Source organism: Rhineura floridana, chromosome 3 (assembly GCF_030035675.1).
Source record: "Rhineura floridana isolate rRhiFlo1 chromosome 3, rRhiFlo1.hap2, whole genome shotgun sequence".
In the NCBI taxonomy this organism is placed as follows: Eukaryota; Metazoa; Chordata; class Lepidosauria; order Squamata; family Rhineuridae; genus Rhineura; species Rhineura floridana.
In genome coordinates, this window is record NC_084482.1 from 149,813,232 (window position 1) to 149,840,951 (window position 27,720).

The following is a 27,720-nucleotide window of genomic DNA, read 5'->3' on the forward strand; positions in this document are numbered from 1 at the left end:
TTCTTTTAGCCAACCCGTTTTCTATCGGAAAGCGAGGAATGACGCGCGATCCTTGCCTTTAAGGTTCAAGTGAGAGCGAGAGAGAGCAAAACCAACCGACCGACCGACGTGGTGCGCCTATTCGTGGGGTTGGAACCCCGGGGCAGTGGCAGCAGGTGCAGCTAAGAGAGGTAGCTTGCAGGAGCGGGCGGTGTGGTGGTGCTGATGGTGCAAGGTCGGCCTGGGGGGCCCTGCATTGCAGAGCGGCTGGGGACGGGGGGGGGGGAAGAGCGGCTGGAGAGAGATTGGGTTGTTAATGGGCCGAGGAAAGCCTCAGGAGCAGGAAAGGCAGCCGCTGCTGCCGCGGCTGGGTGAAGCAAGCTGGATGGAAGGAAAGCAAGGACAGCTGGCGGAAGGCGCTGCGGCATCGGAGGCGGGTGGCCCACCGCGTGGCCCACACCAGGCCCGGGGGCGTATTGGGGGCGTGCGAGGAGCCCGCCAGGGGTCAAGGGTCCTGCCATGTCAGGATATTGGAGTCGGCCGTGCGATGGCAAAGGCAACCAGGTCGCCGGCGGCCGCGGACAGGAGGTACTTTCTCCGCTGAAGTGAATCCTCAGGCCTATCTCTCTCTCTCTCTCCTCTGTCTCTCGCTCTGTCTAGGCAGCCCCGGCCATAGCTAACCGCGGCTGCGTACTGTGTTGCCCGAGTGGTCCAGCTGACTGGTCCTCAGCGAGGTGACATTTTGCTTTGTCAGTCCAGATAGCGGAGTCGCTGGCTGAAATCGCACGTGGGGCGCATTCCCACGGTCGCTTGAAAATATTGATTGGGGTTGGGCTCTTGTGTCCCGGGGAGTCAGCCCCATGGAAGGCAGTGGGACGTACCTCCTCCCAGTAAACACACATAGCCTCGGGCTGCAAAACCTTGCGCCTCATGGAATCGGCCGGACGTCTCCCTGAGTATGGCTAGGAGGGGGCTGTACAGTTTCTCTTTCTAAGGCGCCCTCATCTCCTTTCCAAGCAGTCGGGAAGGCAGCGTCTCCACTCGTTTCCTACGTGTTTATGGGTGACTCTAATCTGCTTTAGTGCCTCGGAGGGCGTTGATAATCATCAGCTATTCCGGATTGTTTCAGATTAGGTATGTGGGATCTCATGAATGACCCCTGGGGCTGTTAAGGTTCTCCCATACCCACACACTTACGACATGCCTCTTTCCTCATGTCTATAGTGCCAACATAAAAGCTACACTGGCTAGAGAAAGTATATTCGATAGACAAAGAGAAGCTTTCTTCTGCTTCCTATCCTGCATTAGCATCCGTATGACACAGCGAGCATCTCACAGCATTTTCTTTGTCATGTGTGAAAATGGGCATGGTTCTGTGAAAGGACTTGACCTATATTTTGCAGACAACTGACACAAAGGGAAATAACATCCTGTATGTCATAGGTGCCTGGTACTGAGAAACTGGTGAATAAAGCCTTAGATATTTGATTTTACTTTCCAGACCATGTTATAGGCCATTAGGAGAGCCTCTAGGTTGCTATGTAGAGATGTGAGAGGGCAGGATGAAAATGTGTTTTTGCATTTAACTAGCATGGGTTTCTTTTTTAAAAAATGCAAATGGCCATGGTGGTGGGGGAGGTGGGTGGGACTGGAACCATGCTGGGCAGCAGGGCTGAGGTGTTCTGTCCTCACCTCGCCATGATCCTGACACTGCCCTGGAATCTTGTGATGAAGTGTGGTTAAGCACTATTTTAAATACATAAAATATAAGAATCCCCTCCTTCACCAGTGCAGCTGTTTACACTGAGAGGAAAGTTCCCATCCGGTGCCAAGGCTCTTTAGGATATATAGATTTCCCCTTCCAAAGAAAGTCCTGTTTCCTTACACTTGCTTTAAAGTCAAAGAAACTAATAGTATGGGTTTCCTATTTTAAAATGGTGCCATTCTTTTATTTTAAAACGAGAGCGGCTTTTCACTCTGTGCAAGAATCCTCTTTGCTCCTGTGTGGGTGTTTGCAAGAAGTGTGTACAGACCATGTGCAATTCCCTAACTACTGTGGGCATTTGTTGACATGTGGCCCTGTGTGTGAGGCCATGCCTGTTTGCCTTCAAGACCGCTGTATGGGAATGCTGCTGTAATGTGGTTCTTCCAGTGGCAAAGTATCCGAGAGAGCTGTGGCAGTGACTTTCCAGCAATAAGCATGTGCCGCAGCTACTGCTGAAAATAACCAAGAATGGTGCGAGGAGCCAGGCGGTGTGCTCCTGGAAACCGATTGTTGGGGAACACGAGTGGGAGAGGGCTATTGCGCTCATATCCTGCTTGTGGCCTTCTCAAGGGCATCTGGTTGACCGTTATGGGAAACAGGATACTGGGCTTGATGGGCCTTTGATCTGATCCTGCAGGGCTCTAAGATGTTGGTTTTGGTGCCAGGTGAAGACCTTTTAAAAAAAACTTTAAAAAATAAATAAACTTGAGCTGATTTATTCAGTTATTGTTTTCTGCTGCCCTTCTAGACTTCCTGCTTATAGTTTATGCTGGCTATTGTTAATTACATCATTCTAGTTTGGATTTTTGTAAATTGCCCTGAGAATACATTAAAGGATGGGACGAAAAGACCTGAAACACAGTGATGCAACGTGTGTTAAAAGGAGAAATGAGGCTTATTCTGCAATGCATCCTTCAAGGACAATAATTTCCATGGGCCACTGATGTGACCACATTAGCACTTTGTAATAGTTTCCATTGTGTGTGGGAGGATCCTCCCTTTTGCTGAGTCCATATTGGAGCACACACTTCTGAAAATATTTGCCAGTCAATATCCATGGACCAAGATGAAGGAGATGTGAAAATTGGAGGGAGAAATATCTATAATTTAACATATGCAGACAATGCCATACTACTACCAGAAACCAGTAATGATTTGAAACTAATGCTGATGAAAGTTAAAGAGGAAAGCACAAAAGCAGGACTACAGCTGAACGTCAAAAAGACTAAAGTAATGACAACAGAAGATTTGTGTAACTTTACAGTTGACAACGAGGGCATTGAACTTGTCAAGGACTATCAATACCTTGGCACAGTCATTAACCAAAATGGAGACAATAGTCAAGAAATCAGATGGCGGCTAGGGCTGGGGAGGACAGCTGTGAGAGAACTAGAAAAGTTCCTCAAATGCAAAGATGTATCACTGAACACTAAAGTCAGGATCATTCAGACCATGATATTCCTGATCTCTGTGTATGGATGTGAAAGTTGGACAGTGAAAAAAGTGGATAAGAGAAAAATCAACATTTGAAATGTGGTGTTGGAGAATTTTGCGCATACCATGGACTGCGAAAAAGACAAATAATTGAGTGTTAGAACAAATTAAACCAGAACTACCATTAGAAGCTAAAATGATGAAACTGAAGTTATCATACTTTGGACACATAATGAGAAGATATGATTCACTAGAAAAGACAATAATGCTGGAAAAAACAGAATGGAGTAGAAAAAGAGGAAGGCCAAACAACAGATGGATTGATTCCATAAAGGAAGCCACAGACCTGAACTTACAAGATCTGAACACGACTAGGGTTGCCAGGTTTCTGGCCTGAGACTGATCCTGTATCTTTAGGAGAAGAGAAAGTCAGCCAAGTGCAGGTGTTCTTGCAACCCTGTAATGTGGCCCGGTCTCCAAGAAGTCTTCTGTATCTTTAAAAGTTGTGCAAGGGGAAGGGAGAATTCCACCTTGTGGTTTTTCCCATTACAGGATTGCAAGAACACCTGCACTTTGGCTGACTTTCTCTTCTCCTAAAGATACAGGATCAGTCTCAGGCCAGGAACCTGGCAACCCTGATGCAATTCTCACAACTGGAAGCTTTTAAATCCATACTTGGCCAGTTGTCCCAGCATTTCTGGTTGCTGCCATGTATCTTCAGTTTGCTGAATATCCCCTGAAGAAATTTGCTGTATAGATTATGTAATGCAGAGGGGGGGGGGAGAGAGAGAGATGCACTGAGCAAGAATCTGCTGACAGTAGAGAAAAATATTGTGTGCTGATTGGTTGGAGTTGTAGAATGGTGTACTATTCCTCGGTGTATGTAGATTGAATAAAGTTTTGTTAGGAGGAAACATTGTTGGGAGACATCAGGGAGGTAGTAGCATAGTTCTGCCCATTACAAATTAGCTGCATTTTCTATGTATCTATGGTATCTTCAGAATGTATTCTGAGGCTATTTTCAGGCATGAGATGTGTTATGCCTTTCTTCTCTTTCACTGTTGTGTTGTTATGCACTTCCCATTTCTGATCAGTGATATGCTACAAGGTTCTGAGGAAAGAGAGAGCACTGGAGGTCTGTAGCGCCTTTGTTAACATTGGCTTTGCTTACAAATATTCATGTAGTGGCAGAGTGGAAGCAAAGAAATGCCTATAGAGTATAAACAGGCAGCAAACCCACGAATCCTGCACCAGATTTCCAGAGAGAGAGAGAGTTCCTGCTCCTCAAGGTGCTTCACTTTCAGCCAGCTCTGTCTCCCAGTTCCCACTCCCCATTCAAACTGCAAACTAGTTTCAAACTGCTTGCCTGCTGCTCTCCAGAACTGGAGAGTGTTGGGATTCTTGGAGAGGGGTTCCCAACTATGCAAGAAAAGTTGAAGTTGTTTTGTTCAAGTGCATAGCCACTCTCCAGTTGGCCATTCATAATGACCAAGATAGCCAGATTTGTAACAACATGCATATAGTATCTGCAGCCTTCCTAGATGCTGCTAACATCAGACAGAGACGCAGTTCCGTAATGAGGGTGAGCTGGTATGGTTAGCTGTTGTTTTGTGTGGTGAGGGTTGCACTGTGCATTCTGAGCCTGGTTTGCATTTCCAGTACATAAAAGCTGACTTTTAGTAACCTTAAAATAAATCTGCAGGGATGATTGTTTCAGTATAAGAAACTTTGTTGTATCCAGAGGGAGATGTTTTGAAGAAAATCTGACACTGACACGGCTGTGCCTCCTTGATCAGTTCTGATCAATCATACTCTAGAAATCTCTGAACACTGTTTATATTTAAGCTTAGTGGTTAAGGTGTTGGACTACGGCCTGGGAGACCAGGGTTCAAATCCCCACATAGCCATGAAGCTCACTGGGTGACCTTGGGCCAGTCACTGCCTCTCAGCCTCATGAAAACCCTATTCATATGGTCGCCATAAGTCAGAATCGACTTGAAGGCAGTACATTTACATTTTTTAGTGTTATACCTTTATTTTCCATATACTTATTGCAGTAATTATTTAGCCTGTCAATTTCTGTTCTGCTTCAAACTGAGCTCATCTGTTGTGGCCCTCTGGATGTAGTAAGTTGCCTCATATAGGCAGCAGAGTTTTTGTTCTTCAGTCCCTCTGCTGGACTACTAAACCTTGTGAAGCTGTGTTCTGATGGTTCAAGAAGGAGAGACATAGATCATTCCCTGCTTTCCTAATCTTGGTCATAATCCTCAGTCTGTGCCTTCCCTTTGTTTCACTCAATTACTTACCCTGTCCGCTGTCACAAACCCTGGACCTGCTATAGTTTCATATGCATCAATATAGTTGGGTGCTGTGAGGTTTAAGCTAATCAGAGTTCTCTGTTAAAACTTAACTCAGGGGGACTGCAGTTAGTTTAAACCATCAGGGAGAGGAGAGGAAGGGAAAGTCCGGTTGTGTGAGTTGAACTCTGTGCCCACAGCATTGGATACAACCCTAAGGTGGCATGGTAGAAGCAGGTCAACAAGATTTTGCTGTTGCAAAGTTCTGCTGCTTCGTAAGTATCTTATGTTTTGACTATATTTATATACTGATTTTCTATCGGATCATGAAGGGCAGTTTACACTTTTTAATAATGGCTTACTATCTACGAGACGTGATATAAAAAGAAAGGGGGGGTATAAGCAAATTTACGTACCAGTCCCTGATCTGGCATCAGCACCCGGCACGGTTAGGCAAATGCTGAGGTCAACCATTGCTGACACTGGCCTGCTCTTTAAATTTTTTTTCCCGGGGGTGCTTAATCGTCCAGCAGGGTTAACAGAATCTCTGGGTGAGGCAGCTCTAGCCCTGCTGCCACATCACCTTCCTTCTCTCCAGTGCCTCTGCCCCCCCCCCCCGACTTTAGGCAGAAGATGATGGCAGCGGCAATATTTGCTGTTCCAGGAACGGAGGGGAAGTGCCTTTGCCTGTGCTTCCCTGAACAGATGGTGATGGCAGAAGTGATTTGGGGAGCCCAGAGGAGTGCAGGTGCTTCTCCTTCACTGCTGTCAGCTGCCACTGCTTGTGCCACCATCACTTATCCACAGTAGTGCAGGCGGTGGCTCCGGGCTGGCATCAGCAGCAGATGTAGCAGTGGCCAGCTAGAAATAAAGTACTGCTACTTGTGCTACTCTGGGTTCCTCTGTACCTTTAACATTTTTTTCTGGAATGGGAAAGAACTGTGCTGTGGGGCCCAGAGTACCACTGGTGGTGGTGTTTGTCACCTTGACCCACTATTGCCTGGTAGGCTTGCCCAAGGATAAACTTTGCCAAATATACCTTCAAACCTGAGCCCTGGCTGACCCTTTCTTGTTATGACATGGTGAAATGCTTAATGACCCATTGGAATATTCACTGCAGAGAACAGTTCGGAGTGGGAGGAGCCAAATGGTAGTAGGTCCCAACTGTACTGATAGAGAGGGCTTTGCTGTCTCACCCATTCAGCTACAGCCAGGTGGAGTGAAATCAGTGATGTCACCAAGTTATGCATTTCTGGGCTTGAAAATAATGAATCTTGTGCCAGCAATGCTTACCTGAAATAAGAGGTGAGCATTGTGACTCTGGAATTCTTCTCTGGCTTGGACTAAAATCTTAACCAGAGAAGAATTCCCCTCTTGCTTCCAAACCAATGTTTGCTTCCCTCCCACTCTGCTTATTGGACTGGAGTGGCAGTGGTGCTCCAACACCAGCACAGGCTACAGAAAGAGGGAGTGAAAAGAATGCCCCCCTGCTGCCCTTTCTCTCTCCATTGCATGGTGTGCTGCACCCATTGATTCTCTTCCTGAAAATGCCCCCAAAGCCATCTTCTTCCCTAGCTGAGATTTGTATTTGGTTCTAGAACCTAACTGGTGTGAAATGGTCTGAAAACAGTCCTGGGGGCAAGTGCAAAGGAGAAATGGTGGGCTGGGGTTTCAAGGCATTGTATGTGGATCTATATCTGTTGCACACTCCAATACCTTAACCTCTGGTTGGTTTATTTTTAATGCCTAAATTTGGCCCTTGTTTTATTTCTGCAGTTGAGGTAGAGCTGTGAAAAGAGCAAAATGGACCTTGATGTGCTGAACATGTTTGTAATAGCGGGAGGTACTCTGGCTATCCCAATCCTGGCATTTGTGGCATCCTTCCTCCTGTGGCCTTCAGCACTGATCAAAATATACTACTGGTAAGTTTGTAAGAATTCTGGTTCCAATTTTTGTTGCCTTCACAGAACGTACATGCACTTTTCAAACGTTTGCCTTAATTAGAGTGCATGATCAATAGTTCTTGACTGCTGAATGATTAGCTATTTCAAGGGTGCCCTTGCCTTGATCCTTCTGTTCTGGAGACCTGCCCTCCATATTGCAACTCCCTGAAAAGTCAGAGGCCCCTCTTGAGAGCGGTGTCCAGTGTTGCATGATTAGCTCACGGTTGGAAGAGGTAATTGGACAAACCCAGACGTGCACATAGAACACACAGATCGGCCCTCCAGATGTTTTGGACTCTTAACTCCCATCAGCCCCTCCATGGCCAGGGATGATGGGAGCAGAGCCCAGCAGCACCTGAAGAGCCAAAGGTCCCCCTCTGCCCCTCCACCTTCCATACTATGCCTTCAGAGGAGCTGCTTTAGGTGAACCAGGCCACAGTTATTTAAGTGATACATAGATACATATGACTGCATATCTCTCTCAACTGATTTTTTTATCTCTTCCTGTAAAATGGTTATTGCTGTTAATGTTCCATTAATATATATGCTGTTAAGAGAATTCTGCCTCTTCTTATTACCAAGGCATGCCTTTGTTGCCAGTTGCTAGGCAGTACCTTATTACCCTGGTTACTTTGTCTGATTAGGGAGATTAGCTTCGCATGGGCACAGATGTCATTGCTTCGTTTCTGAGTTCTGGGATAAATTGCTTGCCGGAAAGGTTCATCAATCAGTAAAGCTATTTTAAATGTTTAAGCAGGAGAAGTTGTTACAATGGGATCAGGACAGAGGCTCCAGCAGGTTTTGAAAGGGGAGAACTGTGGAAAAGATTGGTGCAGGAAAGTCCGAACGAGGGCACATGTGAGAGGCCGACAGTGACATTGTGATTTCACAATGAAGCTGGGAAACAGTCTTGGAATGGAAGCGGTTGCAGCTCAGTGGCTGAGCATCCGTTTTTCATGTAGAAGGTCCCAGGTTTAATTCTCAACATCTCCAGGGATGGCTGGAGGAGACCCCTGTCTGAAACCCTAGAGAGCTGTTGCCAGTCAGCATTGATGGTACTGACCTAGGTGGATCCCAGTGGTCTAACATGGTATAAGGCAGCTTCCTGTGTGTGGGGATTTGCATTCCTTTCTCCCAGTATTGAACTGATGATGGTGATGATGATGATATTCCAACTGTGCCTGTCTAGTAGTATCTCTTGCATCAAGTTGAGGGAATCTTTCAGACCTCCAAAAACAAGTCCTGAGTGGAAGGTTCTTACTGAAAGAAGCATCAATGGGGCTGAGCTCCAGGGACAGCTGCCTCTTGCGCTCCATTGGTGCTTCCAGCAGCTCTGTCGGCCTTAGTTTAGAATGGCTGAGCATTGTCCTGGCAGTTCTTAGTAATGGCTGAATCCTAAATTTTGCAAAATAGTGACACAGAGCTCTGAGGGAGGTTCACGTGACTTCAGGGCGAATGTTGTTCTGGCACTGCGGCGGTGGCCTCCTGTTGGGAATTTATACAAGAGATCTCCTGAACGTTCTGATGGAACCTCTCTTGGTTAACCAATGTAATACAATGACGTCTACAGACTTTGCTGTCCTCCTGCCACCACTACTTCATGTAGAGGGTGGCTAGAGATGGGTGGGGATGTCTGCAAGTGTATGGCTCACATGTATGGGGTTATGGGTAATGGTCAGGTACCTACAACCTATTTTATGTTCACCGCCCAGAGAGCTATCGCTAGTCGGGCGGTATATAAATTTAATAAATAAATAAATAAAAATAAAATAAATAAACCTCTGCCTTGCTCCCATAAATTCTCTCCCAAGAAGGAAGGTGTTTGGAGGGCACTGAATGGATACCTGTGCTCTTGCCTTCCTTTGGCTATAGTTGTTTGTCCATCTCTACCTTCTGGCTCCCACTTCTAGCCTTGAAGCTGCCAACTGTGCCTTTGCTTTCTTCTCGCAATCTTTTGTGGAAACAGAGTAGTGGAGCGCTGAGGCGCTTTCCTCTTGGCTTTTTCTCACAATGTGTATCAAATTCTCCTTTTAAAATATCAAGACCAGAAGCCTGTCCCTGGCACTAAAGCTGGGTCAGCAGTATAGATTGCAACACTGGTGTGCATGTTGCAAAATATTTTTGAGAGCTTGCATTTCACCTTGGGGGTAGGGGTGAGGCTTAAATAAAAATGTTCTTAAGCTGAAAAATAGTAGGTAAGATCCCTCTTCCCCTCTCTGAGAGAGAGGTCATTAGTAACCTAACCTGATCATCATCCCCCAGACAAGTGTCTGGGATGCTCTTTCTTGATCATGTGAAGTTGAAAGATGGCAGACAGATGCAATAACAGCTCCCAAGTTCCTTCCCCTTCCTATTCTTCCTACAGTACCAGATGATTCAAAGTACATCACTGTTGCTTGTTGCAATGCTGTTCATTAGGGATCTGCTAGTAGCTAACTCTTTTAACTCTTTATGAGTGTTTTTGTTTTGGGACTTGCACAAATATGATCATTGTATCTTCCTCCCATCCTGCTGTGTTGCTTTTCTTTTGTACTTTGGAGGGGCGCCTGGTGTGGTCTCTTAGGCTTTCCTCTGTCCCTCCATTCTGGCGCCCCCGCCCCCAGCATGCTTAACTGTTTATTACTGGTGGCAGATTGAGTTAGCATTAGCATTCTTGCCCCATCTGCACTATACATTTAAAGGAATATCATACCACTTTAGACAGCATGTCTTCCCCCAAAGAATCCTGGGAATGGTAGTTTGTTAAGGGGGCTGAGAGTTGTTAGAAGACCCCTATTCACCTCACAGAGCTACACTTCCAGTGGTTTAACAACCAGTCTCGCTTCCCAAGGAACTGTGGGACTTTTTGTTGACTTTCCCCTTTTAAAACTATCTGCTTCAGCAACTGTCTTGTGGCAGCGAATTCTATAGTACTTCCTTTTGTTGTTGTGAATCTCTTATCATTCAGCTGCATTGGTTATATATTTAATTAAATACATATCATATCCATAGTAATACATATCATAGCCAAATACATATCATATCCATTGTTGTGTAGATCCTCAGCTTCAAGGTTGCTATTCTGTGTAACATTGAAATTGACCAATACACAATTTCCCTTCATCTTAAATCCTTTTGTTAAAATTCCACGATACCGGCAGGTCCCAGCATTAGGATGGTAGTAGCAATCAACACTGTTATGCTGCCCGCCTCCCTGAAGTGTACTATGAAACAGAGTTGTGGGTCTGGGTAGTGTTTGACAAGATGGGACAAAAGTACAAAAGTGGGAGGAGCAGGAAGTGATGTCTTGACTTCATCAAAAGTCAAAGCCAGGATTACAGATGCTTTAATCTTGTGCTATAATCACTGCATTGCAATCCTTCTCCTTTATCATGTTCTTGCTGTTGTCAGGTATTGGCGTCGAGCACTGGGCATGCAACTTAGATATGTGACCTATGACAACTACCAGTTCTGCTATTCCTACCGAGGGAGACCTGGCCACAGACCCTCAGTACTCATGTTGCATGGATTCTCAGCCCACAAAGATATGTGGCTCGCTGTAGTCAAGGTATGCTTCTCTTTTTTGCCATGGAGGAAGAGCTCTTTGCTCTTGTAGCAAGTTGTGACCGAAGGATGATTCCTGTGTGACCGGACCACTTTCCTGTGGCTGACTCGCATTATGTTGGATGTCTGTATAGCATAGCCCAGAGGTGGAGAATCTGTGGCCCTCCAGTTGCTGTTGGACTCCCAACTCCCAGCAGCCCCAGCCAGCATGGCCAAAGGGCACTGGTGATGGGAACTGTAGTCCAGCAACATCTGGAAGGTCACAGGTTGCCCACCCCAGCCACAGCCCATGTGAATATCTTCCCTCCATCAGAGCTACTGATGTTAGTGTGGAAAGTACCCATATGATATTTTTAAAAAAACATATATTACTGTGCATGTAGTCACAGGGCAGTGAGTTTGTGCCACTCTACAATTAATCTTGAGGATAAGCCCTCTTGGTCCACTTGGGTGGGATAGTGCCCAGCTTTAACCATGGGAAAAGGTAGGTACTGTTTCCCTGGTCATCCATATGTTCAGTGTCAGAAACCAGCTGTTCATGATGAACATCCCATGCTGGTCCCTGTTAGTTCTATGGAGAGTTTGGATTGTCACACCTCTGCATCTGCTGTGGAGCCATCTGTGCATGGTGGATTCCTGGTTTTGTTCCTTGTCACCAATAGGGCTGCTGTTTGCTGACTCTGCAAATACGTTATTGTGATGAGATTGGGAAAGAGGGTGCTGATTTGCTCACTTGACTATAGAATTTACCTAATGTGTTTTTAAAAAATAATATGCTGAAGACACTTGGATTCTCATAAAAGACTCTGGGGTAAAGGCATATAGGTATGCTTCTCTCTCATAAGAAAAAATGGAAATGGACTGCCTTCAAGTCGATCCCGACTTATAGCGACCCTATGAATAGGGTTTTCATGGTAAACAGTATTCAGAGGTGGTTTACCATTGCCTTCCTCTGAGGCTGAGAGGCAGTGACTGGCCCAAGGTCGCCCAGTGAGCTCCGTGGCTGTGTGGGGATTCGAACCCTGGTCTCCCAGGTTGTAGTCCAGCACCTTAACCAATACACCACATAAGAAGTCTCTTATATATTTTACATTTTCAGGAATAGCTTGCATTGGGCAACTGTTAATATAATTCATCTATTGCCAATACAATGTTTATGGCAGTGGTTGAAAACTTGTTCAGATTTCCTTTTGGATCAACCTCCCCTCCATCCTAACCATCTAGCACTTGTTTTCTGCAGTTCCTTCCAAAGAACTTACACTTGATTTGTGTTGACATGCCTGGCCACGAGGGTACCACTCGGTCATCCTTAGATGACTACTCAATCTATGGGCAAGTGAAAAGAATACACCAGGTAAATACTCCAGAAATGGCTTTGAAAACTGATGGGATATTTTCTCTCTTTCACTTTTTTGGATTGCATGGATCAATTTAGAGCTCCTTGTTCTGAGGTGACTAGTCTTTTGATGGGGAGGGTTTTCATTTGTTTTTTGAATATTAGGCTATATTATAAAGGAGAAGGATGGGAGACGGGTTACAGCAAAAAACCCAGAGATAGATACCAGTATGCGAGTGATGATTGTGTCTTCTGAAAGGTCTCCTTCTTTCCTGTACATGCCTGCAAACATTCCAGTTAATTACTGTCTCAAAGATTCTCTTGAATGCATTCTGACCCTCAAGCCTTAATCTGCTTAATTGTTCAAATCCTGTCCTGTGAAGATCTGAGTTCATCAGTGATCAAGAAAAGTTGTAGCAGGTTGACTTGTAGGGTGCCCATGTCCTGCTTTACGGAAGACCTACTTATGGGAAGGGCTGTTAAGCCCAAGACTGCCTTAAAAGATAAATAACTATATGAAGGGAGACATTGCCCCTTAACAGGCAGCACCTGTGGACAAGCACACAGTCATCTGATCAGTCTTCCCTCCTGTGGTGAGATGGATTGTTTTTTGTTTAAATTATAGCAGCTATTGTGATGCATAAGTGGCCACCCTATTGACTGGGTGAATGTTCAGTTCACATTTTCATCATCTCAGAATGTGGCAAATATTTTCTGTTTCCTGTTTTTTCTAATGTCCTGGATTATAAAAATATCAAAGTAGCTTCTTTACCTTGTAAAAACGTGTCCCTCCTTTCTGTGAGTGGCTCAGCTGCTCATATGTGACCCATTTGTCACAACTGCTTCTGCTCTAAGCATTTCCATAAACATAAATGGATTAAATGTTTAAAAACGCAGCTCAGAGCCAGAATCAAAGCACAGTCTCCAAACTCTTAGCTCGCAAGCTTTTCTCCGGTAAGATGATTTGTTTTGTTTTCTGTTTTTTTGTGTCTATTCAAAAAAGTGAATTTTTTCCTATCTGTCAGATGACTGATATTGAAGGCCACAGTGCTGAACCCCAGAGAACAGAAGCCCCTTTCAGGTATTTGCCTGAAGGCTTGTGGGCTAAAATGAGGGGTGGGGAGGGGTGTGGCCATAAGTCCCACCTGCAATGTCACCAATTGCATTGGCTCCCAATTCAGACCTTCCTGTGTTGACCGGCAAAGCCTGGAGGAGTATTCTAAGAACATCCAGTGGAATGTACTTAAAATCCTCCCTGTGACTGGGAGCTCTGTCTTGCCAGGATTCCTAATTGCAAGGATTCTATGTGCATTTACCCAAACACACTTAGAATTCCTCTTTCGACTTTCTTTTTCAATGTGAGAAGGTCTGAAGTGCAACTGGCATCCATGGGGATGTTGGGGGGAGGGCTTGCTTGTACACCCTGTCCCCTCCCCTCTCTTTAAGTCCACATGCAGCTGAACATGCCTAGAAGTCGTCTTCAGACCTTGGTTTTTTTCCCGTTTCCTCTTCAAAGAAAACTTTATTGAGTAAAGCAAAATAGGTGTGATTGCAAACAACTAGAACAAAGTTTTCCAGGACCATGTTTCATTATACATACATTAATCATAACAATGAATATTAAACAAAAAAGTAACCTTTCAATGTGTGAAAGTCTCTTGTGGGGATGGGAACAACGAGAATGGGTTTGTGTACAGAACCTGCTACCCTCTTTACACACTCACTCTGAACACCTGAAGATGGTTTTTATAGCTTTTCCAGATCTAAGATAGAATTTTTTTTGCTGTTAAAGTTGTAATACATGCTTTGTTTTTTCACACACACAAACACACCCAGCACAGCTAAGCCAATTTTTCCCTATAAGCAATTTTTAAAAAATAATACTGAAAGAGTGAGTGAGCCAGGTAGGGTTCTAGGAATTACCTAACTTCCCCTGGCTTGTTCCTGAACATCCGCTGTGGTGCTGAATCTCATGAGCTATTACTTGCTTAGGTATTTGTTTCAAAACCGACCTTGGATCTCCCATCTCTGATGCAATTGCCACATACTTATTGTTGCCTTTTGATTTTTTAGTTTGTGGAATGTATCAATCTGAACAGAAAACCCTTTCACCTAGTTGGAACTTCAATGGGTGGAAACGTTGCAGGAGTTTACACTGCTCAGTACCCAGCGGAGATCTGTAGCTTAAGTCTTGTATGCCCTGCAGGTGAGTGACACAAATGATCTCTGCCTCCTGAGAAACTATATGTACCTGTAGTCTGATGAATTACAGTAAATACTAGGGGTATGTACCTACCACAAGACTTGGTTTGCATCCTGATTCGGTGCTTTGGAAAACAGGCTGCCATTGTCTGAGGTGCTTAGTAGGCTGCCTGAGTTGACATGAGGTCAGCCTAACTCCACTTCATTTCTTTATCGCCTTTCTCTCCCATCCCTCCCCAAACAATAACCATTGGGAAATTAAAAAATGGCTATAACTTTTTTTCATTGGCAGAAGTAGATGAAATTTGCAGGCAAAATAGCCCCTCTAAAGTGGATAAAACCTGCTAAATTATAAGCAAATATGTCTATGGGTTTTGTGCTGGGTCCCTTTTATTTGATTTTTTTTAAGGGAGCTGCTTATAACTCTTTATTTTAGGGCAGAATTAGATTAAACTTGCAGGCAAGGATGCTCCTTCTGCGGCCATGAGTCCTGCCAAATTTCAGAAGGATTGCTGCAGTGGTTTTCCAAAAAGGGTTGCCTTTACAGTTTGGTGGTGAGTTTAAAAAAAGGAAAAGCTTAAAACTTGTCAAATTGTCAACAAATGGGCCTAGGGGCTTTTGTGCTAGGCACCTTTAAATTTGATTGTGGGGGGAATGAAAAGGGATACACTTTTTGGTAAAATCATTCCCTCCGACTATGATGTTTACCTGTCAGTCACAATGACGCTTTCCCTCTACCTTCTCCCCAGTCTGGTGTTTGCTCTCCTTTCCCACACCTTAAACCCCACCTTAGTTTTATCTTTATATGGCAAGTTCTTAGAGACATTACTTTAGCTAGTCTTGCATCATTTTTGATGTCTGGATCACCGAGGCACCAAGAAGCACTTCAGGGATCCCTACTTTGATTCCTGCCACCTCATGCAGATCCTACTTCATCTCTAGCAAGCCCCAAATCCTCCCAAGATACCTCACTTTGGCTTGGGAATTATTCAAATTTGATACACACTGAAATATTGGAATTGTGTTCAATGTTTACGTGTTGGACACTGGGTAGAAACAGTATTCAAACATTTGGAATCTTGGCAGTCCCCCTTTGCTCTGGTAAGTAAAGGCAGAACTGCAAGCTATATGTGTATTTGGAAAGAACAACTATGTGTCTAATGACCTCATCCTTAATCATAATGTCTAGGACTTTTTGTGTCCTAACAACCAGGTGTTGGGCATTCTGCAGCTCCTACTAGTAGCAGCTAATGATCAGTGGGAACTGAACAATACCATGAAGTTGGGACAGAGATGAGTCATCCTAGACCAGGGATGGCCAACATGGTGTCCTCCAGATATTTTTGGACTGCCACTTCCATCAGTCCCAGCCAGCATGGCTGATGGCCAGGGATGATGAGACCTGTAGTCCAACTACATCCGGAAGGCACTTCATTAACTATCCTTGCTCTTGATATTAGAAGAGGAATCTAAATGCACAGTTGCTCTTTCAATGACAACCATGCATCAATGCTTCATTTCACTGTATATAACTAAAGTGTTAATTCCATACTTGGATGTAAGATTGCATCAGGTTTTGATGTTGTTTTTTCCTGCTTGTGACTTTTAAGAAATAATTGGCATGTTTCATCTGGCAGGTTGGAGGCATTAAATTCTGTATACTGCCACCCTCATCAAGGCTGGTTAACTATTGTGTTGCTTTTGGATCTTTGCATATGGATGTTCTTCTCCTTTTTACTGCAGGGCTACCACATGCCACAGAAAGCACATTTGTAAAGCAGCTGACAGAGCAGAAGGAGTCTGGGTGCATCGACAGGATTCTTTTAATTCCATCCACCCCTGACGAAATGGCAGACATGCTAAAGCTTTGCTCTTATGTACGCTTTAAAGTGCCCCAGCAGGTGAGAAGTATGGATTGCATGGATGCCTTTAATTGGGGGTCTTGTTTAGCCTCAAGGCTGAAATGGAGGCTTGCTGCTACCTTAGTAAAACATTTGATTAAGGTACAGTACAATATATTTTTCCATGTGGCCATGAAACTAGTCGTGTTGTACTGATTCTAAGATAACATGCATTGAATGAGCCTGTCCGAGTTCTTACGAGAGGAGAGTTCATGGGTTGCCAGCTCTTCCTCCTTTGTCGCTGTGTGAAACTTTGGAGATAGATGCATCCCTACGTCATTCAAACAGCAAAGGGTCCCGGTTCAGTAGCAGAGCACCTGTTTGGCATGCTGAAGGCTTCATCAGCTCCAGAAGCTGTTTTAAGCTGCATAGAAGCTGCTCTAAGAGTCCACACCCACCCTAATCTCACTGGAGAGTGTTTGATTCATCTGGAGAGGCGGCTGTGTGGCATCAGCTGGTTGTTCGGCGCTGAAGCTCTGAGAGGTGTGGGTTTCCAGGCGCCCCCCTTTGTTGCTGGAATTAACCCAAGAAGAAGACGGACATGCTATAATTTTCTATCCTATGGTTGGGAGATGACGGGATGAATATATTTTTGCCTCCCTGTGAGCAACTGGTCTTGGCTTCGGGATCAGCTGTGAGTTGTTGCCTCTAGAGGAAGCCCACATTTGTTATACGTCTTGCAGGATTACCACGATAAGGAGCGAATGGCCTTGGCTGAGATCACTGTGGTGGTTACAGCTGCTTTTCCCTCCTGGAATCTCAGTGGGAGTCCATTTTTTTTTGGCAGACTCAGACTTTGCTATCAGACTCCCTAGGAGCTGCCCAGCCAGTGCTGTTTTATAAGCAGTGCAACAGGGTAATCGACTTAGCAACCCCGTGCTGGAGCTAATGTTTATGAGCTGTGCCTCTGCCTGTTACAAGAACGCTCTTAAGATCACTGACAATCCTAGTAGGAAGCTAGGCAGAGGCAGCTAGCTGGGGAAAGCTGAGGTCATTCCAATTCATTCCATCTTAGTGGTGGGTTGCAGAATCCAGGCTCCTTGCCACAGAAGAGCTGCTCAGAGCAGCTGTCCATCTCTTCCAAGACCCTCTTGAGATTGTACGAAGAGCTCCAGTCTGCCCCAGCCGTGAGCTACTAGCAATGTGCTAGCCCTTGATCACAATTTCGATTGGAGTGCCGGAGGAGGAATTTTAGTTTTTGTATTGGTGACTGGTGCCACTTTATTGGACTGGCAACTCAAGCTGGGTTCATAAGGCTGATTTAACTGAAGGAGTGGTAGGGGCCTTGGCAGGCCAGAGATCCCTGAACCAGTCGCCAGGGTGCTGAGGAAACTCGTTTGACTCAGCAAGGCCCCTGATAGTTCTTGGGTGGCCTCTTGGATCATGTGTTGGCCAGGAGGGTGTGAGGGTGAGCCGTCCAGTGACCAACATATCAGCGTTTGAGTTCCACCTATTGGCGGAGGAGCAGGGCTCGTGTTCGTCAGCACTTGGGTAGGCGCGAACGATGTGTACTACCTATTACCTGCTCGGGGCCTGATCAGAGGTGTAAAGGGGTAGGGAATCGCCTGACCCTGTCTTCCGGCCTTCGGCTGCTGCTATTTAATGCTAGGTCGGTTAAGCAAAAGACCCCCCTCGTCCATGACATGATCCTGGATGAGAGGGCAGACCTGGCTTGCATCACAGAGACCTGGATGGATGAGGCTGCGGGTCCCATCTTAGCGGCCGCATGCCCCACTGGGTTTCTGTTTGCTCAGCAGCCGAGGATTGGTGGCCGGGGGGGGGAGGAGGAGTGGCAGTCATTTACCGTAGTTCCCTGTTTTTCTCCAGGATACCACTCTGTGAGACTAAGATTGCTGATTGCGTCTATTGGTGATTGGGCCCTGCTCAATGCAGGAATCCAGCTTAAAGCATACCCAACAGGTGGCTGTTCAGCTGCCCCTTGAATGTCTCCAGTGTTGGAGAGCCCACCACCTCCCCAGGTCATTGGTTCCATTGTCGTACTAGCACTGAATACCACCCCATGAATCAGCTCCTCGGTCACAAATAAAATGTGCACATTGTAACACTTGGAAACTATCAGATACTTGTAAACTGCCTGTTCACTCAGAAAGGTCTGAACCTTTCAGATGTGACACCTTAACTCAAAATTCATGAGGTTATTGAATTGTTTAAACAATGAATTTGAACCAAACCACTGGTGTACTGATAAATTTTGAAGTCAGGAGCTCACCATTATAGCCTCTGTAGCCACATCCCCAAGGAGAGCCCAGAAAGGCAGACGCTATACGAATCCATGATATGGTATATGATACACATAACATAGAAAAGTATAGCATTATATAGCATGAACTATGATTCTATGATATCCAGTATATTAGAGTCAGCATGACTGCAATCTTATACACAGCTTCCTGGGAGTGTGCTCTGCTGAAGTGCTTGCTTCTCATGGTATTTTTAAATTTTCCTCTGGTTCATAGCGGTTTCCTTTTTTGCAGCACTAATTCTCCCCCACCTTCCTCAAGCTCTGTCCTGAATGTTCCTTAGTCGCTGTGTGGGTGTTTATACAGAGAACAGACAGATGTCATTGTGCCATACGCAAGATATATCTTTAAAAAGAGGGAGAATGAGAGTAAGAAATGCGTTGGCTCTGTGTGCTCTTCACTGTCAGAGAAATCTGACTTTCCTTGAAGTCTGAACTGTATGGGTTTATGCAGGACAAGCCAAATGCTAAATACTGATTTTAAAAATTGAATGGACCTGAGATTCATTCCCTGCCCCCAAGCAACCTTACCAAACAAGAGTTCTAATTTTCATATGTGGAAGGTATTTCCCTTCCACAGAAGGGACAGGGGACCCGCGGCCCTCTAGATGTTGTTCCAGCAGCCCTAACCAGCATGGCCAGTGGTCATGGATGATGGGAATTGTGGTCAAGCAACATCTGGGGGGCTGCAGGTTCCCTGCTGCAACCTCTTGCTGCAGCGTGTCTCCAAACAGATGTAGTCTTCAGCTGCCTTGTGTAACTGCAGTGTTCAAGAGCCTGATTGTCAGCATGGATTTTGCAGTGTGTTCAGGAGGTTGCTCCTTCAGGTTTCTCCTGTGAAAGTGAGTGCCAGCAGATGGGTGTGGGGTGCTTGTTGTGTTCTTCTAATACACAGTTATGTATTTGTAGATCCTGCAGGGCCTCGTTGATGTTCGCATCCCACACAATGACTTTTACCGAAAATGTAAGTGCATTGCATCCTTTCTTCCTGGGTTCTGATTGAGGGTGCTTTCAGATGACTCCACCTTGAGGATTGGAATTGGTGTTTGAGCACTGAAGGTGCACTGGCACACTATATCAGATACTTGCCTGCTCTTTTCCTTCAATGTTGTTGGGCTCTAGGGCAATATGATGGCAGCTTTGAATACATGAATGTCCTATATGGAAGCAACTTACAGGTTAAAATCTTTTTAAAAAGGAAATAGTGGAGATTCCCGGGGCTCTGGGTGTGCTACCATAGGGGGAAAAAAACTCAGCTGTATAAGACCAAAGGTCCATCTAGTCTAATATTCTGTTGTTAGACCAACAGTGACTATCCATATGCCCCTGGGAAACGTCCAAGTCAGGAATGAATTTGATAGTCATACACCAAGATAGGGAACCTGTAGCCCTCCAAAAGTGGCAGGTTTACAATGCCCAATATCTCTGATTGTTAGCCATGCTGATTGGGGCTGAAGGGATTTGGAATCCAACAACATCTGGAAGGCCACAGGTTCCCCAACCCTGTCACGCATTGCTTTCTCTCAGAACCTAACACAATCAGTATATAATCAACACCCCCTGGACCCTGAGGTTTCATTTGACTGTTGTGTCAAAGAGCACTGCATGCTAGAATTGCAGGTGTATTAGATTAGGGACGGAGAACCTGTGGCCTTCCAGATGTTGTTGGACTCCGACTCCCATCAACCCCAGCCAGCATGGCTAGTGGTCATGGTTTATGGGAGTTGTAATCCAGCAACTTCTGGAGGGTCAGGGGTTCTCACCCTTGGTCCTAAACTGTATGGGGAGGGGGGCAGGGAGAGAACTAGACACAGGGATGCAGTGTTGATGTTAGCCACAGATCAGCTGTACTTGAAGGAAAGGAAACTCTCCAGAAGGCTTTTATCCACATCTTCCTCTGGCCATGCAGCTTTTCCTTCTGTTAACTTGTGTCATGGGTATTTTTAATGGATTTTCTTTCCTTGGGAGGGGAGAAACTGGAGTAAATGGTTACAATTCCAGCTCGTGATAATTTGAGTTCTATGTTCCATCTGAGGTGAACTGATTTTCCCCCTCTTCTTCTTTTTCTCTTCTGGAAAGTATTTTTAGAGATTATAGGTGAAAAGTCAAGAAACTCCCTTTATGAAAACATGAGCAAGATCAAAGCCAGAACACAGATCATCTGGGGAAAACAAGATCAGGTGCATCAGTCAATTTGTTTCTCCTCCCATGCAAATGGAAAATTGATTTCCCCTTACTGCAAGTGGAAAATAAATTGGTACAGCAGAATGAGCAATGGGGAGAGCAGCCAGAGCCTGATGGCAACTTAAAGATTAGCAAATGTATTATATGGCATAAGTCTTTGTCAGAGCTTGGAAAAGTTACTTTTTTGAACTACAACTCCCATCAGCCCAATCCAGTAGCCATGCTGGCTGGGGCTGATGGGAGTTGTAGTTCAAAAAAAGTAACTTTCCCAAGCTCTGGCCTTTGTAGACTAAGCCCCACTTCATCAGTTTATGAAAAATACATTTGCATCTGTTTTCTAGTACTGATTTTCCTGCTATGTAACAAACAAGAACTAAAGATCCCAACCTGCCCAACGGCACTTTTGTTTTGATTAAATGCCATAGGAGATGATGGGAATGATATTGGAGGTGAGGATTGCCCTGCTGCTTCAGAGCCCCACGTAGAGATGGGGAAGAATTTTGTTCCCTGACATTCAAGGAAACTGAACTAATACACAGATTGGAACCTCACTATGCTTTGGATTTTCCATTTCTCAAAATACGTAATGAAATGTGTTTAAGAAAAAAAGTGCATTTTTGGATAACATTTAGAAATGCATACATCAAGGTAAAATGCATATTTAAATAGTATTTTGTGATAAAACATATTTAAATACAAGTTTTTGTAAGGTTCTTAAAAATGAATTTTGGAGTAGAATTAGCTTATGAATGACGACATGCAAAATTGACTCAGACTGGAAATTGATCTGCCTCTCTCTCCCCCCCCCCTTGCGCCAATGCACGCACCAGACTTGTGCATGTGTGCAGAGATTTCTCCATTCATTTCAGTAGAGGCAGCAAACCTGTGCACATATTCCTACATATGCAGATTTGCTGACTTCTTTGAAATGAATGGGTAGGGGAGCTCCACATGTGGATCAGCATCCCCACACCTGTGCAAAATAGTTGGATTTGGGATGAAGGAGTGTTACATGATAACAACAAGGTTGTGGTCAGTACCAATTCATCCTGAGTTCCATATGTATTTTGAGAAAAGGTACCATTAGCACAAGACCTGTAAATTAGGAAGACGTTGCCATGACAACTAAAAGGATAGACTCTGTTCTGTGATTTGCTGGCAGAGTTAAGAAGAAAAGTGTAGCAATAGGAAGGAAATGAGAGGACCATGAAGAAATTAGCTGTGAGTAGGAGGAAATGATGACATGTAAGGGAGTGGAGGGGATGAACGAAGGCAGAGCTGGATATAAGTGAGGCTGATCAGGACTCACTTGGACGGGAATGGTTTTGTGTCTAAGGTTATGTGGTACTCGGAAGGCCAAGTAAAAGCCTCCATAGCCTTGTCTTATTCTCAGCTCATGGCTGATCTCTTTCTCTTCTCCCCCCAATGCATATATCCCTAGTTGCTCAGCAACTGCAGCAGGGCTGGAGCCAGTATAAATCAATCCTGCAAGCTGAGATATTTTTGATCTATGAGAGTTGGCCGACACGAGCTGCTTCATATGCTCAGAGGCACATGTTACCAAATTCCTCCAAGCTACACAGGAAGTGGATTGGACTGTGAAAGACCAACCCAAATGGTGTTTGCAGTTTGACAAATTTGTAGGGCAGTCCAATATCTTGGAGAGGAGGTCAGGTCTACTGCTCCCCTGGTGCATTCACTATAGCTGCCCAATTTCCCTGCTTTTTAAAGTTTGATAGAAATATCTGTGGGCTACAGGTACATTCTTAAACTGCAAGGGGTTTTTTTGCTTATTAGTGAATTTCCCTGCTTTTTAATCTGGGAGGTAAGAAATGGAATCCTGTGCAAGCTTGCTGAGAATGGATTGATCATTTGCATGGTTATTGAGTTCAGTGGGATTGACTCCCCTGCAATCATGCTTAGGATAGGTGAAACTGACCACAGGGGATGGGGAGGGGAGGAGGAAGAGGGAGGGAAAGAAGGGCAGAGGGGAGGAGAGGGATGGGAGCAGGAAGGAGGGGGAGGGAAGTACAGGTTTTATCATTTCCATGTTTATTGAGTTCAGTGGGATTTACTCCCATGCAATCATGCTTAGGATAGGTAAAACTGACTGGGGGGGGGAGGAATAGCTGGAGTGGGCAGGGAAGGAGGAAGAGGGGAGGGGAAGGGAGGAGGAAGGGAGAGGAGAGGGGAAGGAGGGGAAAAGCAGGTCTGATCATTTGCATGCTTATTGAGTTTGATGGGATTTATTCCTATGTAATCATGGTTAGGATAGGTAAAACTGATCATGGGGGAGGAGCAGGAGGGGAGAGGAGAGGGAAGGAGAAAGGGAGGGGAGAGGGGAGTGGATGGAGAGCGAGGGGAAGGAGGGGATTGGAGGGGGAGGGGCAAAGGAAGGGGCAGGGAAGGGCATGTTTGATCATTTGCATGCTTATTGAGTTGAGTGGTATTTACTCCCATGCAATCATGCTTAAGATAGGTAAAACTGACCATGCGAAGGGGAGGGGGAAGAAGGGAATTGGAGGGGGAGGGGATAGGAGGGAGGAGAAGAGAGGGTGGGTTTGTTCAGTTGCATACTTTTTGAGTTCAACTGGATTTATTTCTGTGGAATCATGTTTGGAAATGGAAATCAGCCAGGCATTTTTTAAAACTTTTAATCAGCAGATGAAAGTCAGAGTATGAGACAAGGTTAGTAACAGGATTACAGGTCTTCTGTGAACATGGCTGATTTTTAATGAATTTCAACAGATTATGGGAACTCTGACAGAAAAAAGTCCAAAAGGGCTCTGGGTTTTTTAAATCTCTTTTTAGACTTTGAACTCTCTTTTCTCTCTGACTTTTTTGTGTATCACCATGAAAATGTAGAGGGTTGTTAAGCAAGCTTTTCTGAATTCAGGACTATAAGTTTTATAAGGTTTTGTTTTGAAATGAGTTTATGGGAAGCATCAGAATGGCATGTGGGATCTTTTCAATTTAACATTGTGGAATGTGAAAAATCCGTGCTGGTTATTGTATATAGCCACTCTCATGGCTGTATAATCCAGGTTTAGTAATCAGGATGTGCGTATGTTCTTGTGTGTTTTGCATCCCCATTTATCTTTAGTTCACACCTTTAATTTGCTCAGCTACTGTTTTTATATGGGCCAAACTAGCTGTGACACTATTCAGTCAATTAGTAGTTGTGTGAATGTGTGTGTTACAGTAAACAGGAAGTGCAGGGGGGGCTGATCAGGGCTTGGGGTAGAGCTTTAACTATCCTCTTCCACTGCAATCCAAATCAAGATTGCATAGCCTCCCCGGCTTAACACATACACACAGACCCCTGGTATTTGCATTGGGAGTCCCATTACAGCCAACATTAAATTAAAATATGCCACCCTCAGGAGGCACATTCTGTTAAATGATTCTTGCAGCCAAACTGATTCTTGACGATTTCCTGGTGAAAGCCACTGAGATAAGAAACTAAGTAAAAGGTTGCCCTATAGTGGCCCTTGGCACTCTCTTTCAGTTTTGTGATAAACATGTCATCCACATGAGCAACACTCATTTCTCTTTCCTTTAACCCCTTTTCTCTTATTTAGGTCCTGGATGTTTCGGGAGCAGACATTTTAGCAAAATCGATTCCCAACTGTCAAGTGCACATTTTGGAGAACTGTGGACACACTGTACTTGTGGAACGACCCAGGAAAACTGCAAAACTCCTTCTGGAGTTTCTAAATACAGTGCAGAATGCAGATAACAATAAGAAACTGGCTTGAACTCTCACTGTCAAGTTGAACCCTTAAGCTAGATGTTTTGGTTGTGATGAAATAACTACTGATTTAATAAATTCTCAGGGATCTTATACAGAACTTGGTGACTGTGCCAAAATCCCTGAAGAAATCAGAATAACTGATATATTTATTTGTAGGTACATTTATTTGGGATACTGAGCAAACTTCTGATATGTGTGTTGATAAAGTCCAATGAAGTTTACATTATCTAGATATTTTTGGGATTAGTAAAAGAGCCATCAGATTTATGACTCTACTAATTTTTTTCCATCAGGCACTTTCCATCTATTTTTGATAACATTCTCCACTCCTTTTTATCCAACGTGGGCTAGATAAAATACATGTTAGCTCAATAAAGGAGAGCCGCAGGCCTACCTTATCTTGCCAGAAGTGTGCTCATTTCACAGACTGTTTTTGATAACATTTCACTGGATTACAAATCTAGTAAAGTGAGAAAAAGTTGGGAGAGGGACAGATCTTTTGGATTCTTTCTGACTTCAGTGAATTTCTTTGTAAGGTTCCTGAATTATCTGGAAAATGTGCACCCTATGTATCCATTGGCCTTTACCTTAGCATATATGTGATATAATTATTTATATAATATATAAACTAGAATATGACCTGAAATCAGAAAGTTCTGTATCATGGAATGTACTGGCCACTTGTAGATTTATGCAGCTATGTTATGCAGTGGCGTCACTAGGGTTGGTGTCACCCGGTGCGGTAACTCCTTGACGAGCCCCCAAATGTCCTGCTGAGCATGCACGCGCGTGCACACACACGCACACAAGGCCAGCCACCCATGCCCCTGGGAGGGCGCGCATCGGAGGGGCACCCAGCTGGAGAAGCAGGCCTGGGAATGCCTGTGTGCCTCCCTCACCCTGCCGACACTGCTCCCAGTCTCACCCTCCCGCCTGCCTGCCTGCCTCCGAGGAGTTGGCTGCTCCGACGCTGACCCGGAGCACTTCTCGGCTCCTTTGCCGGGCAACGGCGCGGGTGCCCTGCCCCTCAACTTGGCAGCTCTAGGTGTCACCCCCCTCATGGTGTCACCCGGCTGCGGTCCGCATTCCCTGCACCCCGCTAGTGATGCCACTGATGTTATGTGATATAGTGTAATATTTGGCTAATTTGAATGTAGATGTCCATGACAGTCATTCTGAAATATATAAGAAATATGGTAAGGAGCAAAACTTCATAGACTGAGAGCTAAGGTATGTTCCTGCCTCTTAGTATATATGGCTTTGCATGATAAGCAGTTAAAAAGTTTCTGGCAATCCAGATGTTTTCTAAAGTCCTGTTTATGTAGCTCATTCATTTATGACTTCAGCAGAGAAGGAAGGCAACACAAAATGTTAATGGTACGTAAGTTTCAGAGACTTTGCAATGTTTACACTGATTTATTATGGATGAGTTATTGTATCCCTTAACAGCTCTGTTTCTCACATATGTGCTGCCTTAAGAGTTAATAACACTGAAATATTGATGTCATCTGGACTGACTTTAATCAGGAAACATTTTTATGGTTGTGTTATTCAAACAATTTTGGAGTAACTAGTTTAGGGATTCAAAGTTAAGGGGCAATTCACTGGCTGTGTACTAAAACACATGCATGCACACACATGCAGAGGTCAGTTCCTCTGAAATCTGGAACTGTTCTTGATTCAAGTGGTTAGCATATTCCCTGTAAAAAGTGATCCTTCTGTACAATTAATAAACCAAGTAGAACCATTTTGGAGCCATTCTGGAGCCATTTTTTTCCATCTAGATGGGATTTTGCCCAAGCAATAATACTGTATATAGATAGATGCACAAGTGATCAAATTCAGGTTAAAGTTGGGACGAGCTGTTTTCTCAGCTCTTTTCTGAATTATTAATTGTTCTGCTGAGTATTTTGATGTAAATAATTGAGTTTCTTAATGAATTCTGTGAATTCTGTGAATGGTAATGTTTTGGGGTGGGATATATACATGTAACAATAAAACATAATTAGGGTACTCTAAAGTGAATTATTTATCAGATGTGATAAAGATGGAATGCATCTTCAAGTTTATTGGAAAAGAGTGTAGAAAATATGACCGTCTTTTTTCTAGATATTTGTACTCATATGCAGTTGTAACTCTTCACCTGAGTGAAATTTCTGAAGCAAACTTGTTCCATCTTGTTATTTGTGGTGCTCCATTTTTTAAAAAAAAGCATAGTGAGAAGGTTTTCGAAAATTTCCCATCCCCAGAAACACACAGCAAATATTGTTGCCGAGTTTAGTAATAATATAAAATGGGATGGGTATTCAAGCTGTAGCTTAGTGGTGGAGAACCTGTGGTTCTCCGGACATTGTTGGATTCCAGTTTCCATCAGCCTCATCTGGCATAGCCCATGCCCAAGGATGCTGGGAGATGTAGTCCAGCAACATCTGGAGGGCCAAGGTTCTCCCCTTCTGCTGTACCCCATTGTACACTTATCCTGGAGTAGCCCTAATAAATCAGTGGATCCATTCCAAAATATGCTGATTGCATTTTGCAAGTTCAAAATAATTTGTTGAGGCACTAAAAGTATGCTTTGATCCCCAGTGTTCTGCTTTTCTGTGGAGCCACTGAGTTCAGGGGACAATGTAATTTCTGTCCCAATTATAAGTACTCTAAGGAGTCTGTGTATTTTCAGCTTGCATTTATGATTGCCATGGAACTATCTTGCAGCATCTTTTGAAATGTGATACACAGAGTCTCTAAGATTGAGCCATTTAGTCTATCTCTTGTCCAAATGGGGAAAGGACACTTTCCACCCTTTTTATTCAAGTACATCAGGAAAAATGTATGTTTTATCTGATAATTGCTAGTTCAATACTTCTGTTACTGGTGAAAATAAAAACAAAAGGTGGTATAAGGCATCCTTTTGGAACAGACTAACTGGGATTAATGGACTTAAGTCACAATTAAAGCTCATGGATTTCATTCACTCAGCTCTGAGTATGACTTGGTCAGATGTCACTCAAAGAGACTGGTAACTTAATGTGTTCAAAACCTAGAGTAAGGAGTTAGATTTTATTTTATGGTTTTCAGAAGTCAATGTATTGTATGTAAAAGGACTTAATTAAAAAGTAATTGAA

The 27,720-nt window shown here is 44.3% G+C and overlaps 1 protein-coding gene across 4 annotated transcripts; it reads left to right on the forward strand.

Annotated features, from left to right (window-relative positions):
• On the forward strand, nucleotides 1-27,720 carry ABHD6 (abhydrolase domain containing 6, acylglycerol lipase). 4 transcript variants are annotated; one of them, XM_061618330.1, is made up of 10 exons: nucleotides 1-170; nucleotides 5,676-5,750; nucleotides 7,252-7,397; nucleotides 10,809-10,965; nucleotides 12,202-12,315; nucleotides 14,371-14,503; nucleotides 16,243-16,400; nucleotides 19,570-19,624; nucleotides 20,740-20,840; nucleotides 24,426-27,720. In XM_061618330.1, the coding sequence occupies exons 3-10, from the start codon at nucleotides 7,279-7,281 to the stop codon at nucleotides 24,600-24,602; spliced, it is 1,014 nt and encodes a 337-aa protein (XP_061474314.1). In that variant the 5' UTR covers nucleotides 1-170; nucleotides 5,676-5,750; nucleotides 7,252-7,278; the 3' UTR covers nucleotides 24,603-27,720. The 4 variants fall into 4 exon arrangements, with proteins under 4 accessions (XP_061474314.1, XP_061474312.1, XP_061474313.1 ...); XM_061618328.1 differs by lacking the exon at nucleotides 5,676-5,750; XM_061618329.1 differs by lacking the exons at nucleotides 1-170; nucleotides 5,676-5,750 and adding an exon at nucleotides 342-567.

What these genes read in the sequence shown, in the direction of transcription:
- ABHD6 (XM_061618330.1), top strand. Translation starts at nt 7,279, where the DNA reads ATGGACCTTGATGTGCTGAACATGTTTGTAATAGCGGGAGGTACTCTG. An exon ending in TGTGGCTCGCTGTAGTCAAG is followed by an intron (nt 10,966 to 12,201) that starts GTATGCTTCTCT and finishes TGTTTTCTGCAG; the next exon opens with TTCCTTCCAAAGAACTTACA. An exon ending in AAGTCTTGTATGCCCTGCAG is followed by an intron (nt 14,504 to 16,242) that starts GTGAGTGACACA and finishes TTTTTACTGCAG; the next exon opens with GGCTACCACATGCCACAGAA.